The sequence below is a fragment of the Trachemys scripta genome, chromosome 4 (genome assembly GCF_013100865.1).
Source record: "Trachemys scripta elegans isolate TJP31775 chromosome 4, CAS_Tse_1.0, whole genome shotgun sequence".
In the NCBI taxonomy this organism is placed as follows: domain Eukaryota; kingdom Metazoa; phylum Chordata; order Testudines; family Emydidae; genus Trachemys; species Trachemys scripta.
Window position 1 is genome coordinate 134351650 of NC_048301.1, and position 14946 is coordinate 134366595.

General features: G+C 49.5%; 1 protein-coding gene across 2 annotated transcripts; it reads right to left on the reverse strand.

Annotated features, from left to right (window-relative positions):
* Window positions 1-250: 250 nt before the first annotated feature.
* On the reverse strand, window positions 251-11884 carry LOC117876731 (membrane-spanning 4-domains subfamily A member 4D-like). 2 transcript variants are annotated; one of them, XM_034769046.1, is made up of 8 exons: window positions 11785-11884; window positions 3762-3885; window positions 3346-3456; window positions 3003-3059; window positions 2183-2338; window positions 1664-1786; window positions 1205-1287; window positions 251-463 (listed from the first exon to the last, which is right to left on the reverse strand). In XM_034769046.1, exons 1-8 carry the CDS (start codon window positions 11823-11825, stop codon window positions 406-408), a joined length of 753 nt encoding a protein of 250 aa, XP_034624937.1. In that variant the 5' UTR covers window positions 11826-11884; the 3' UTR covers window positions 251-405. The 2 variants fall into 2 exon arrangements, with proteins under 2 accessions (XP_034624937.1, XP_034624938.1); XM_034769047.1 differs by lacking the exon at window positions 251-463 and having other exon boundaries at window positions 975-1287.
* Window positions 11885-14946: the final 3062 nt, after the last annotated feature.

Below are 14946 nucleotides of genomic sequence, written 5' to 3' on the forward strand. Positions count from 1 at the left end.
CCTCTTCCTGGCCTCCACCAGCCTTCTCTCTCTCAGTGAGCACTCCAGATCTCCTCTCCTACCCAACCAGGCAGCAACAGAGCTGGGTTCTCCCTTTTTAGCTCTTTCCTCAAAGCCTGACACCTGCTCAGATATCAGAGGGCAGGGCTGACTGGGCTCCCATAAATCCTTTCCTAACTCCTGTGGGGTCTGTAAACCTCATCTCAGAGACGAACAAACCAACCAAACCATGAGCAAGGTGAAACTGGATTGTTTGTTTATTTTTTGAAGAAGGGGGTGTTCTACACGTTAAGAAACTATCCTGCGGGGAATGGCAGCACACCTCAATCAGCCGCAAAGCCATTCCTTTGGAGAAATAACGCATGTCATGATCCGTGCCTGCAGCTTCGCTGATAGACCCACCAATTAAAGCAGGAGGAGATGCCCCCGGTAGACTTCTTGTGGAAGATCAAATACCAGGGCTCTGTAATCGAGCAGAGAAAGGCATAACAAGAACTGATGGCTGTAAGCTGAAGCCAGACAAATTAAATTAGAAATTAGGCACAAATTTCTAATGGTGCACACGATTAACAGACTACCAAGGGAAGTGATGGATTCTCCATTTCTTGGTAGCTTCAGATCAAGAGTGATGCCTTTGTGGAAGAGGATTCAGCTGAATACAAGTTATCAGGCTCAGTGCAGGGGTAACTGAGTGACATGTGCTGACCTGTGTTACACAAGGTCAGAGTAGATGATTTAACGGTGCCTTCTGGCCTTAGAATCTATGGCTCCATGAATCAGAGAGTTCCAGGTTTCAGGGAGATGCCTTCACATAACAATTACACATAATGGATGAAGCTGGGTTCAGAGCTTGGTTGAGGGAATCCATAACCTGTGCCAGGCTCTGTGCCTCTCTCTAGCCCACTTCCTGTTAGCTAGTTGCAGGGCCCATCAGATGGTGCTATGCCATCCTCTCCCCATCCAGGATTTTGCAAGACATTAACAGATTTTGGGGGGCGCTTGCACCATGGCGCAATGGTGTGGTAGTCCAGCAGGGGGCATGTGAGCAGCAACAACACACAACGGCAGTTAGCAGGGGCTTTTCCACAAGGGGGGATGATGGAGGGAAGGCAGAGAGGGTGAAACAGAAACACCTCTCGCTGAGGGACACAGGGTAGCTGCTTGCTGAGGGGGGCTGTCGGTCTCTCCACCAGGGGACACTCACGCCGCAGGTCCCTCTGACACCACAGGCTCGGGCTCCACGGTGGCCTCATGGGAAGCGGGCGGATTCGTCAGGGTGGCGACCGGCTGGGAGCGAAACAAAAAGTCATGGAGTGAGCATGATGGCTCAGGGGAGTAGCCCTGGCCGATCACCCCCCAGGCATGGGCAGCTGCTCCCTGGCCTGTCTGTTCATTGCTTTACTATCTCCCTGCCCTTATCTAGGCACAGACGTAAACACTTCATAGACACCCCGTGGAGCATCTGCTCCCATCTGCCTCTCAGTCTTACCCCTTTGCTCCCCTTTCTTCTCTACTCAGCCACCCTCTGCCTGTCTCCCACGCTCTTGCCATCTCTGCTAATCCTCCAAGGGTCCATCCTTAGTTTCCTTCCATTCCTTTCCCCCCAGCTCTCTGTATTAACCCCACTCATCCCAACATCTCCCAGTAGCAGTGGGGTAGTTACCACATCATCAGCAGAGTTCTGACGACACACCGCTTTGCATCCGAAGGCTGCCAGGGCAATGGAAACGAAGAACCCCAGTGAGGTTAAGATCAGGATGATGGCCCGCATGCCCATGCAATAGTGCTGGGAAACAGAGCAGGAGATGGGGAATCACAGACAGGCCCCTGGACTCAGCACAGATCAGAGGAACTAACGATCGGACAGCCCTGTTTGTTCCCGTTGTCCATCCCTTGGTGGGAATGGGAAGGAGTGTTCCCTGCAGTCTATTCTTACGTCCTGTCCAGTTCCACTGAGTCAAGCTCCAGGAAGCCATCAACAGGAGGAGGAATTCCAGGAATTAATGAATCCCCCACCTACCCCAGGAGACAGTTCCCGGGGGGACAGAGAAATGAAGCCCAGGCCTGAGTTCCTCAGGAGATATATCTCCAACTCCCATCCCTGCTCCCCCCTACCCCGATCTCAGCCAGCTGGCTGCCCCAACATTGCTCTTCTATAGCTCTCCATGGAGAAGGCACCCACCGAGATCTGGTACAGCCGCCTGCAGTGCAACCTGTTGCTGGAAGGACACTGGATGTACCGGTTACGGGGATCATACACCAAGTCCACAAGGTAGAATAAGTTGATCACGCCCACCACCACTGTGCAGATGATGTAAATGACCAGGCAGGCTTTCACCTGGAAGATGAAGGGATAAGGTTGTCGCTGCTAGAAGCACCAGGATGCTAAAGAGTACGAATGGGAGACTGCCAATGCTCCTGAACAGATAACGGCTGTGGCCCTAAACTCCATCTTGCTCCCCTAGAGTCCTTCCAGTGTACAGAGGGGAGCTGCCCCATCAAGAGATCACCTCTTAGCAGAGCCCCTCTCTGGATCCATCTCACACTAACATATGGGCTCGGCCTCCTGTCCTGACTTGCCCTTCCCTCCCAACTAGCTCTGCCTTGCCTCTCCTTAGGACTGGACCAGGATCACCCCTTTTTTCCCCAGGGCTGCCCCATCCTGGTTCTGTCCCCTCGATCTGCCTATGGCTCCAGCTCCCCTTCATGCAGCTGGGCCTTGGGTACCACAGCTGCCCTTCAGAGCACCAGTACCAATGGGGTTCACCTCAGCCACTGATCCAGGCCCATCCCTCACCAATGGCTTCCTCCTCTTCTCCCCACCTCGCCCTCTGACGGAATTCACCAGTGCAAGGCAGAGATACCTCGGGCCTCACAGCCCCAACTGGCCCAGAGGGTACAGTCCCTCTTAGGAGGGTCACTTGTCTGGGGAGAGGAATGAGGAGGGATGTGACTGAGCCCTGATGCAGCCCTGGGCCAGGCTTTATCAAGAGATTACTCACCAGGGCCAGGCTGTGTGTTGTGTCTGCAGCCAGAGTGATGATTCCAGCCAAGAGCAACTGGAGAGGAAGAGAGAATGAGAGAAAGTAATCAGGGGCATCAGCAGAGCTGGGGTGGGGAGAGATAGCAGGAGGCTGCAGGTTAGGGTTAAGGGGTATTGGCAGAACTGGGGGGGGGACCTGAGGGTGGGATAGCAAGAAGGCTGTGGGTTGGGATTGGGGGACATCAGTCGGGCTAGGGGTAGGGAGGGAACCCAGTGGTGAGATAGTAGGGGGCTGGGGGTCGGGACTGAGAGGCACCGGCAGAGCTGGGCATGGAGGCTCAGGAAATGGGTCAGTCACTCACCAGCACTGCTGAGTAAAAGTGGACATGCAGCTCATCCCTATAGACGCAGGGGGAAATGGCCAAGAGGACACCAAAGGCCACCTGCAGCAGCCCCACCAACAGCAAGAGGGCCTGCAAACGGGAAACAAACCCGCCATCAGCATGCAGCTCTGGGCAGGGGCAGGACAGCCAGCAGGGGGCAGAGATAGGCGCCGTGTCCAGTCACCGGCTAACAGGCACCAGGGCCTGTCTGACAAGAGGATCCCAAAGACCCCAGGTGCTGTGCAGGGCCGGCAGAGGCGGTGAGGCCGGAGCAACAAGGGGATGAGCTGTGAGATGGGGCAACAGCTTTGTGTGTGTGTGTGTGTGCACGCATGCAAGAGAGAGAGAGAGAGAGACTCTCCAGCCTTCGGCCACCCTCCACGCATGCTGCTCACCCCTAAGACTCTGGGCTGCCCCTGGAGGAACCGCTGCATCAGGGGTCCTGCTTCCGACATGGCAGAACCCAGCGTCTTGATATAGAACAAACTTCTCACAGGCTCTGGAGTGGAAAAGACAGCCCTGTGGGTGCAAGAGGGACTGGGTCATGGGGTGCACTGGAATGCTAAACTGCATTATACCGTTCAGCTGCTAGGTGCCGCCGTGTGGAATATACCTTAGTTAAGCTCACAACAGCCATTCCTGGCAGTGAACTAAAGGATCTTATAGCAAACACATGTCTCTAGAAGAAAGGCTCTGCTGCCAGTCCATTATGTCGTACAAGAGCCTGACTTGCTAATAGCAACTCAGCAGCCTAACATGCACAAAATGTACACAGGGCATGTAATGCTAGCAGGGACTTTGGAATAACCAGTTACCCATAGTGTTATATGGGGGAAATCATTATGTAATGAGCCTCATCATCTTGTACTTAGAGCCAAGCCAGCAATGCTTATCTGTACATTTCTCAGCCACAAACTCAGGAAAGTGTTTACTCTTACAGTAACTCCCCACTTAACGTCCTCTCGCTTAATGTTGTTTCGATCTTACGTCCCTGCTCAATTACAGAACATGCTCCATTTAAAATTGTGCAGTGCTTCGCTATAATGTCGTTTGGCTGCCTGCTTTGTCCACAGCTGGCAGCCCACCTATCAGCTCCCCTACGCCCCCATCCCACAGCACCTCCTGCCCACCGGCAGACCCCACAGATCAGCGCCTTCCCCCTCCACCTCCCTCCTCCTGCCCACGGCAATCAGCTGGCTTGCGGCATTCAGGAGGGAGGGGGGAGGAGCGAGGACATGGCGCGCAGGCTCCCCCTCCCTCCCCTGCCTCCTGAACACCGCAAGCCAGCTGATTGCCACAGGCAGGAGGGAGGGGGGAGGAGGGAGGACTCGACACACAGGCTCCCCCTCCCTCTTCTGCCTCCCGAACGCCGCAAACCAGTTGATTGCCGCAGGCAGGAGGCAGGGGAGGGAGGGGGGAGCCTGCGCGCTGAGTTCTCGCTCCTCCCCTCTCCCTCCTGCCCCCTGAATGTCGCAAGCCAGTTGATTGCCGTGGGCAGGAGGTGCGCCGCGTCCTCCCTCCTGCCCATGGCAATCAGCTGGCTTGCGGTGTTCAGGAGGCAGGGGAGGGAGGGGGAGCCTGCGCGCCATGTCCTCGCTCCTTCCCCCTCCCTCCTGAACTCTGCAATCTAGCTGATTGCTGTGGGCAGGAGGCAGGGGAGGAAGGGGGAGGAGCAAGGACGCGGCGTGTGGAGTAAAGGGGGGGAGAAGAGGAGGATTAAGGGTGGGAGCTTGGGGGAAGGGGTGGAGTGGACAGGCCGAGGGTTGAGCCCCCTGCCTCTGGTGCTTGCAGAGTAGGGGAAGCTGCTGCTGCGCAACATGATTCTCCTAGCCTAAAGCAGCTTCAGCCTCCTTGCCTCCCTCATTGTCTTCAGCGCCAGTGCCTGTGTGGGGTAAGGCAGGGGCACCTCCCAACTATAGTACTGTACTGTATGGCAAAAAAAAAATTTCCCTGGAACCTAGCCCCCCCATTTACATTCATTCTTATGGGGAAATTGGATTCGCTTAACATCATTTCACTTAAAGTTGCATTTTTCAGGAACATAACTACAATGTTAAGTGAGGAGTTACTGTACTTAAAAAGTCTCTGGTATCTTTTCTGGTGGTATAATAGCAAGTTGGCAACAGCTATTACACGGTGTCAGAACAAAACTGAAAGTGAGACTAGACGAGAATGAATCTGGAAAACAATGGACCAATTAAAGCTTCCAGGAAAGTTTTCATTTGAAGGAAATGCAGCAGAAAACTGGGGAAAATGGAAGCAAAGACGGCACTGAGAGAGGCAGAGACAAAAAAGACAAGTGGCTGCAAACAGCATTAATTCTTCATGTGGCAGGTGAAGAAATGAGAGAAGTATTTAACACTTCTTTATTTGATGATACAGCAGCAGGGCCGGCTCTACTGTTTTTGCCGACCAAGCAGCATGCTGAATTGCCGCCAAGGATGGCGGGGGCAGTCCATGTGCTGTTAGGGCGGCACGTGCATTTCCGCGACGGCAGCAATTTGGTGGCAGCTTCAGTCTTCAGCCGGAAGACAGAAGCCTCCAAATTGCCGCCGCGGGCAGCTGAACATAGAAGCTGCTGCTGAATTGCTGCCGCCGCGGAAACGGGCGGGCCACCCTAACGGCACACGGACTGCCCCTGCCATCCGCGGCGGCAATTCGGCGTGCTGCTTCGGGCAGCAAAAACACACGGACTGCCACCCACTACAGATTGCCGCCCCAAGCATCTGCTTGGAATGCTGGTGCCTGGAGCCGGCCCTGTACAGCAGATAAAAAGATATACAGGTCTTAAAGAGTAAGTTTGAGGCCCACTGTCCACTGCCAAGAAATATCCAATATGAGACTGGAACAGTTTTCACTTGAAGTCAGACAGATGGGGAAAATATAGACCAGCATGCTACTGATGGAAAACTGGCAGCACAATCCTCCAAATGTGGAGAACTGTGTGACTTGCTCATTAGAGACCCCATTTTGTGTGATATTGTGTCTGATTCTGTGCAAGCGAGTTTAACCCTTGAATGTGCTGTGGATGTATGACATGCAGATGAAAAGGCTGCAATCACAAGTGTCTTGAGGCCATTTTCAGAAAACCTTTTCATAGTGTAAGCAGAGTCAGGATAAGCTCTACCCTGACATCTGGTGGTGAATTATGGTGAGGGTGGAAAAGAACTTCAGGGGCTGATCTTGTTTGCATAGGCACACCCACCCGCCTAGCCTGGGACAACAACAACTGAAAGTGGTTACTTTGGCTGGTGTGGGATCCCCAGTTTCTCTGTTATTGGGGAAGGAAGAATAAAGTGTTGTTACCCTGATTCTGTGAATCAAGGCCAGTGGAACTGTTGTATGACAGAGGGACTCACCAGTAACTAAGTAGCACTCGCTAGACAAGGGGCATGGGTTACAAAACCCAGTGAATTGAGAGAGGGTGGGGATGTGTATGTGATAGTATGGGTGCCTTTTGAGGGCCTGGACCACCAATTCCTTTGCCCTTCCTGCTGTTGAGTAGCAGAGCTAAATTTGCTTCCATTTGGAATCTAGCTAGAAGTTACTGAACTGAATTCACTTTGGGCCAATGGCGCACCAGCACTGGGGCTCCCCTACTATGAGCTGAAATCACTAAAAGAAATAAAATTGCTGAGCTGAGCTCACTGAGTGCTGTGTTAAGCAGTGGGGGAACCTGAAAATATATTGCTAAGCAACTGGCAGAGCCGAGCAGTTTGTGGGATGGTTTGAGCAGCCGATGGAACAGCGAGTGGCACTGAGCCATTTGCGGGGGCAGCTGGAGCGGTTCGTGGGATGACTGGTGGATTGGAGCAGCTGGCAGAGCTGAGCAGTTTGTGAGACGGTTGGAGTGGCCCACGGAACGGGGAGCAGAGCGGAGCAGTTTGCGGGGATGGCTGGAGGAGCGGCGTGGCGTGGCTGGTAGAGCGGAGCCATTCGTGGTAAAGGCTGCAGCAGAACTCCACGAAGAGGTGGGGCAGTTGGCCTCTGACCACGTAAGGTGCCCCTTAACATCCCGTGTGCCCCCCACCCATTTCCGCCCAGGCTTGGGGGGTAAAACTCTGCAGATAAACTTTTGAACTCTGGGGCGGCACTGACCAGGGACAGAGACTTTGGGGTTGTTGGACTTTGGGGTGATTGGACTTAAGAACCTGAGGGGAAAAGGACACTGCCAAAACTTACTTGGAGGTGGTTCTTTTGCTCATGGTTTGTGTTATGAATCCTGTTTGTGGTGTTTCCCCAACATAATGCCACATTGTTTTCCTCCTTTATTAAAAGGCTTTTGCTACACTCAGACTCCGTGCTTGCGAGAGGGGAAGTATTGCCTCCTAGAGGCGCCCGGGGGGTGGTATGTAATTGTCCCAGGTCATTGGGTGGGGGCTCGAGCCGGTTTTGCATTGCGTTATTGAAACGGAACCCCTAAATACTGAACCCGGCCCTTGTTGCTGCCAACTCAGAGGGGCAGAAGGGTTACAATAGTACTCCATCAAGGTTTCAAAGGTGGTTGCTAATACTCCAGAAATATCAACTGGAAGTTGGATACAGACCACGGAAAGAATTACTGTAGTAATTGTTGACACTTTATCCAGAGTCTACATGTTGCACGATGAAGGAGTAAGTTCAGAGGAAGCTGGTGTTGCACTACATCAGATTAGCTTTCATTTGCCTATTGCCAAACAGAAATTGAAGGAATTCCAAGCAGATACTGCAAATGATGTTGTTCTGCAAACTATTTGGCAAAGAGGGCCAGACAATAGATCTGTAGTACCAGAGGTTATTCGTGCTTATTGATCATATAGAGAGGAACTAAGTGTGCAAAATGGACTTGTCTTTAAAAGTGACAGAATCATAGTACCGAAAAGTCTCAGAAAAGAGATCTTGGCTATTATTCGTGAGAGTCAACTGGGAGCAGAGCTATGTAAAAGGAGAGTTCAAGATGCTGTCTATTTGCCAGGCAGGTGTAGTCAAATAGAGGACACAGTACATGCTTGCAATGCATGTCAAACCTTCAGAAACATAAAATCGAAAGGAACCATGCTACCGCAAGAGGTCCCAAACAGACCTTGGCAGAAACTTGATATGGACCTTGTGAGGCTGGCAGACTAGGTGCCAGCTCATGCCAAGATCCGTAGGCCTCAAATAAACATTGACCAATGCATAGCTGGAAACCAGTCTGGCTCACCTGCGTGCTAGTGGCATTAAAATAGATGTTAAGTCTGTAGTGTTTAGACTTTATGAAATTCTTGTAGGATGCTGCATGTGTTAATCTCACTGATAACATCTGTACTGCATGTGATACAGTAATAGTAAGTGTTTGAATTGTAAACCCCTGTAACTGTGTAACTCACTGAACAGGAAAGAAGCATTAACTATTGTCAAATGGTACAGACAGTGTTACATCCTGCCCACCAGAAGGCCCATTGAAACCAAATGAGTCAGTGAAACATCAAAGAACAAAGACTTTGTTAATTCCACACCCACACACCCACACCAAAAAAAAAGTTCCTATGAAGAGGAGACATGCCCATGAACTCATCCCATCAGCTTGAACTCTGGGAGGAAGGGAATAAAAATCCCTAACAAGAAGAAAATGGATCTCTTTGCTCCTTGGACTTTGGGAGGGCAAGATTTCTAAGCATGAGCAAGGAATCCCCAGCTGCTTTGCCTGGGTTAGCCCTAAAGGACATATAGAGATTGCATATTACAGCAGCTGCCTGCCATCACCTTCAGAAACCTAGGACTGTAACTCATTTGTGTGTATGTGTTTACCTGCTTTAACCTTGTAAATAACTCTAATTTCTTTCTCTTAGTTAATACATCTTTAGAGAGTTTATTATAGGATTGGCTCCAAGTGTCTTTGGTGTGAGATCCAAAGTGCTATTGACCTGGGGTAAGTGACCAGTCCTTTGAGTTTAGGAGTAACCTGAATATTGTTGTGATTTTTGGTGCAATGGACCATCTATCACAAAGGAAGGCTTCCCTAGGAGCCAAGGGGTTGCTCATGCTCTTGAGCCACTTCAGGACAGCTTGATAGATCTGTTTGCATTTCAAGGTGCAGATTATTTTATTCTGGCAGATTAGTTAAAATACTCAGAAGTCTGCTTGCTTCAGGACCACCAGTGCATCTGTCACTGATGCTGCATGTCTATATTTACAAGGTATGAAAAATTCATTAGTGACAATGAATCACAATTTTGCTCCAGAGGCTTCAAAACTTTTGTAAAGCAGTGGGACTTTGTTCATAAAACATCAAGTCCATTGTTCCCACAATCGAAGGAGAGAGCAGTTCAAATTTATAAAGAGTTCTTTAAAAAAAGCTAGTGTGGATAACACAGATCCGTATCTTAGCCTGTTGGACTAATACACCTAGGGAGTAAGGGAGATTGAAGATCATCTGCTCAACTCCTTGTGGGAAGACGTCTAAGGACTAGATTGCCAACTTCATCAAAGCTGTTGCAACCCCAGGTAATACAAGGAGACATACAAACTAACCTAAAAGTGAGACAAGCAAAGCAGAAATATTTTTTGACAAAGGCGCAAAACCTTTATCACCACTGGAAAAAGGAGAAATGGTTTGTATTTGGGAAAAAAAGAGCACAGAAACCTGCTAAGGTGATTGACCAATACACTGCTCCAAGATCTTATCTTGTTAACACAGAGAAAGGAGATGTCTACAGAAGAAACAAATGATTTGATGGGCACTGAAAGAATTGGGCAGGAGGGGAATGAAAATATGGAACAAACAGAAATGGTGTCAACATCCAGCTCAGACATGCAGGCAATACCAGACCAGTCTACTGAGTCTCAAGTGGTCAGTTTGAATATAGAAGAAAAAAAATGGGAGTCTGATACTCCTGTTACTACTTCTAAAGGCAGAGCAATAAGAAAACCTGCTAGATACACGTATGTCTCCACTGCAATAAAAAAACCCACGGTAACAAGTCTCAGAGCCCAGGTCATCTAACCTGAAGGGCTATAAAATTGCAATATAGATGTTGGGGCTCAGGCAAGAGCCAGGGCTCTGAGACCCACCCCTCACGGGGTTTCAGGGCCCAGGCTCCAGCTCATGCCTGAATGTTTACGCTACAATTGTATAGCCCTGTAGCCCAAGCCCCATGAGCCCAAGTCAACTGATCTGGGCCAGCCCTGGGTCTTTTATTGCAGTGTAGATGTACCCACAGAGACTAACGAATTCTATTCAAGTTAATTTGAATGTTTTTTTTTAAAAGGGCAGATGTAATGTTAGTCGGAACTTTGGAGTAGGAACTGAGTGTTGTATGGGGGGAATCATTATGTAGTGAGCCTTATGAACAGAAGCACAGGCTTGTGCTTGGAGCCAGGCAGACAAGCCAGCAATACCAATCTGTACAGTTCTCAGCTACAAGTTCAGAGAAGTGTTAACTGTTACTTAAAAGTCTCCAGTGTCTTTTCTTAAGTTATAGTAGCCACTTAGCAACAGCCATTACAGGGTATAAAATATGAGGAGCTAATGGGCTTGTTACTCTAACGGAGAAAGAGAAAAAGAACCAATGCCTGCAAGCTGAAGCCAGACAAACTCGAAGTAGACACAAGGCACACATTTTTAACAGTGCAGGTGATTAACCATTGGAACAAGCTGCCAAGGGAAAAGGTGGATTCTCCATCTCTTGATGGCTTCAAATCCAACCTGGAGGCTGTTCTGGAAGAAGCTTCAGCCAAACACAAGTTACTGAGCTCCACACAGGTGTAACTGAGTGACATTCTCTGGCCTATCCCATACAGGAGGTCAAACAAGATGATCTAACAATCCCTTCTGGCCTTTAAATCTCGGAATTGATGAAAATGAGATGGGGTCAACCCAGCCAGAAACCTGAGAGTAATTGGAGATCTTATACCATCTCCGTGCAACCCATTTCCTGACAGCATCACTCCCATGTCCTGCTAAAGGAGTTCCATGTCCTGACCCCATTAAGAGCCTGTCTCCCTCACCTCTTCTCTCCCACGCTTCCACCCTCTCTATCCCTCTGTATTTTCCCCTTTGAAGTCATCCATTCTCTCTCTTTCAGTCTCTCTGTCCCCAGCCTGTGCAGCCCTCCCTAGAGAAGCACCCCTGGGAGGATCAGCCTGGTCCCTGTGGGGGAAGCCCCAAGGGAGGGGGAACAGGCCTAGTCTCTAGCTAGGAGGCAAGTTGGAAGCAGAGGATAAGGACACAGATAAGGACACAGATTTTGGTTTCCCAGGGTGGGAGACTTCTCTGGACAGGGGGAATGAGGGGCAGGGGTCCTGTCCTGCCCCAGAGGGTCCTTCACCCCGCTCAGGCCAGCCACCTCTCCCTCAAGTAATCCAGCCCCAAACCCCTCATCCCATCCACTGTCCTCATCATTGTCCCCTCACCCACTCAGCCCTGCCTGGGACCTGCAACTCCCACCCAGTGCTCACCTGTGTTGCTCTATCTCAGCACAGGGGTGGGATCTCAGCATGAGTGCTGTTCACCAGCTCTGCGCCTGTTTCTCCTGCCACTCGCCTTCCAGACCGATCCGATCCTCCTTGTTACATCACAGCCAGGACACCCCTTCCAGGAAATGTCCCAACCTCCCACAGGGCTGCCGGACGCTTACCGCAAACAAGGGACTTTCAACATCAGGCTTGGTCTGCTTCCCCACCCCCATCCTCGCTCAGCGATCTGTAGATACTTAGAACATCTGTCCCCCCAGGAGTCATGAGAGTGACCCATCCACAGGTCCCATCTGGCCCATTCCTCCTTCAGGAGACTTCCTCCAGCCTTAGACCCAATACAGGGGCAGCTTTCCCGGTCCTGGAATGGAGAGTTAGGTGAAATGTTTGGCTTGAACCTTTTTCTGGTGAAAAATGCAGATTCAGATAGACTGAAACATTTTGTGAATTTGTGTTGAATTCTCCAAATCAGAGAGGGAAAAAAACCCTAAAACTTTCTGAACAAAAATTGAAAAGTTTCAACTCAACATTTTCAAAACCATACTTTTTGATTCAACACACCTTTTCTGATAACTTAACTGATCTCCTTTTTAAAAAATTAGAAAACCCTTAAAAAATAATAGCTCAAAGATGAAACAATATTGGTTATATGAGACCTTCCATTCAACTCTAAATGATATTTTTCCTGACTTTGTGGTTTGCCAAAAATGTTGAAATTATTTTTGTTGTGGTTCAATCCAAAATGAATCCCCCCCAGGGCTCTATTGGAAAGCCCTTTCAAGCCACAGGTTTTGTAGGGATGTAACCCCCACTCCCCAAAAGCACATGTGCCTGCTACATGCTCCCACTGATGGGTTAGGCTTTAATCTCACTCCTGCCGTGTGAGGCCCACTGGCTGAACTGAGCTACACAGAGCCTATTGGGTTCTGCATCATCACTAGGATCGGTACGTGGCCATCACATGGCTAGAGTGGGCCATCCCCAGGTTCCATAACACACAGCATTTGGCTTTCACTGGTAACTCTCTTCTTGTGATAGGGTTCATTGAGAACCTCTGAAACCTTGCAACTCTGAAGGTTCAGTCAGTCTGGTCCCTGGCTCACGGCTTATTCCTGTTCTCAGTTCATTTCATAATAGATGTAAACATTTCTCCCTAGTGCTGCAAAATGCTCCTTTCCTTCCCTCCCCTCTTGCTTGTCTTGGCTACAAGAAGTGTAGCTCATACCTGCTACGCTCCCTTTGTGGGCTAATTGTGTGATTCTAACCAACCCCTCCCTATCAACACCTCCATGGGGGGGAGGGATAGCTCAGTGGTTTGAGCATTGGCCTGCTAAACCCAGGGTTGTGAGTTCAATCCTTGAGGGGGCCACTTAGGGATCTGGGGTAAAAATCTGGGAATTGGTCCTGCTTTGAGCAGGGGGTTGGACTAGATGACCTCCTGAGGTCCCTTCCAACCCTGATATTCTATGATTCTCCTGGGGTGATATATTCTTTCATCAATGCCATTTATTGCCCCCCACCCCCTCCGTCCCGTGATGCCCCACAGCTGTACCACTCAAGTTTATTGTGTGTGCTGGTTGTGTTGATTTGTATGCGGGTTGTGTTGTGCTAGAAAATTTGTGCTGATTTGTGCGGGTGATGAACAATGGGGGTGTGCTACAGTGAGAGGCTATATGTGTTTCAGGTTATTGCGTATGCTAGTTATGTTGTTGTATGGATGTTTTTGAAGAACTGTGCAGCTGGGCCAAGTAAGCCACCATCTGTGCAACCAATGAAATTGTTGTATGCAAATTATCTGTAGAATAAGAGTGGTGATTGGTTGAGTTACCTCTGATATCACAGTAGTCTAGGACTCTTTGTATGGCATAGATACAGCTGTTTGTTATGTATATATTATTCTATTATCCCCTTGAATAAATCTATTTAATCTATTTTAGGGGTTTATTCTGCCACCCATCATTGTGGCATCTGAGTACTGTCCACATGAAATAAATAATAAAACCCCTAGCAGATTTCCTGGCATTACTGGCACTTTTCTATTTTTAGGGTCAAAAACTCTGCTTGGGACAGGGTTTTACTGTTTAGTGGGAGAGGGGCTGGAAAGAGAAGGGAGGGTTTGTGTTGAGACCATCACTCATGGTGGAACGGCTTCCCCAAAGAGGAATGTTTTGCAACATTTCCCAAAGAGTCAGACTCTGGCTTAGCTTGATCTCTTCTGGCTGATAGTTCCGTAGCCAGATCCCCTCGACTGACAAAACTTTGTGCCTAGCTGTCACAGGCCGCTCCCTGGGCTATGAGATCTGCATTGTACCACTACCACACTCCCTTTTTTTTGCCAGTTCTAGCCCCCCTGCAAAAAACCATCACATTTTCTAGCCATGATATTATTCAGTGCTACTAATTCCCCAGGAGGATTCCATTATCCTCTACAATAGAGCTATCTTAAAGTTTTATGCTACCACTCATCACCCTGGTATCTGGTTACTTTCCATGTAAAATCAATTGCAATAGAGAAACAGAGTTTGGCACCTCTCCCTTGAGAGGGTCCAAACTCTGCTTTGGGTAGGGGAGTTTTGATTGTTGGACAAGCATCATTTTTATGGCGGTGTAGAAGACTTGACTCACAGCAGGTGCACCCCCTCATGGGTGGAAATGGTGTAGCAGCTCTTTTGTTTCTAGCACCCCATGTCCATCGTTGCTCCAGTTCCACTGTGGTCCATATCTTCTCAAAACTCAATCAGGCCACATTTTAGTTCCACCGCTTTTTGGGTAACAGAAAGTTTAACAAATAATATTCCCACTCCTTGTGTTTGCTGTGGGCCCCATGGTCCTTATGTCAGAGCTCTCAAAAGTCCTTACCCTCTAATGTCAGGGGATATCACACAATCTTTATCCTATAACCCCCACGCCCACCCGCCCAAGGTCTGCTCCATCAGCCTCCTTGCTGCTACCTGCCTGGAGTTCTTCCTACAGCAGCCTCTTTTCCAGGCCTTCTCCTCCCCCTCTTGAAGTTCACACTTCTCTCAGGACCCTCCCCCACCAAAATCCCAAACTGAAATACAAATGTAAACCTGCTTCTGCGCTCCCTAGACTTGACCTCATGTCCCTTCCTCTGTTGAAACACCCCAAGGTTCTCTCCCTGGAAGT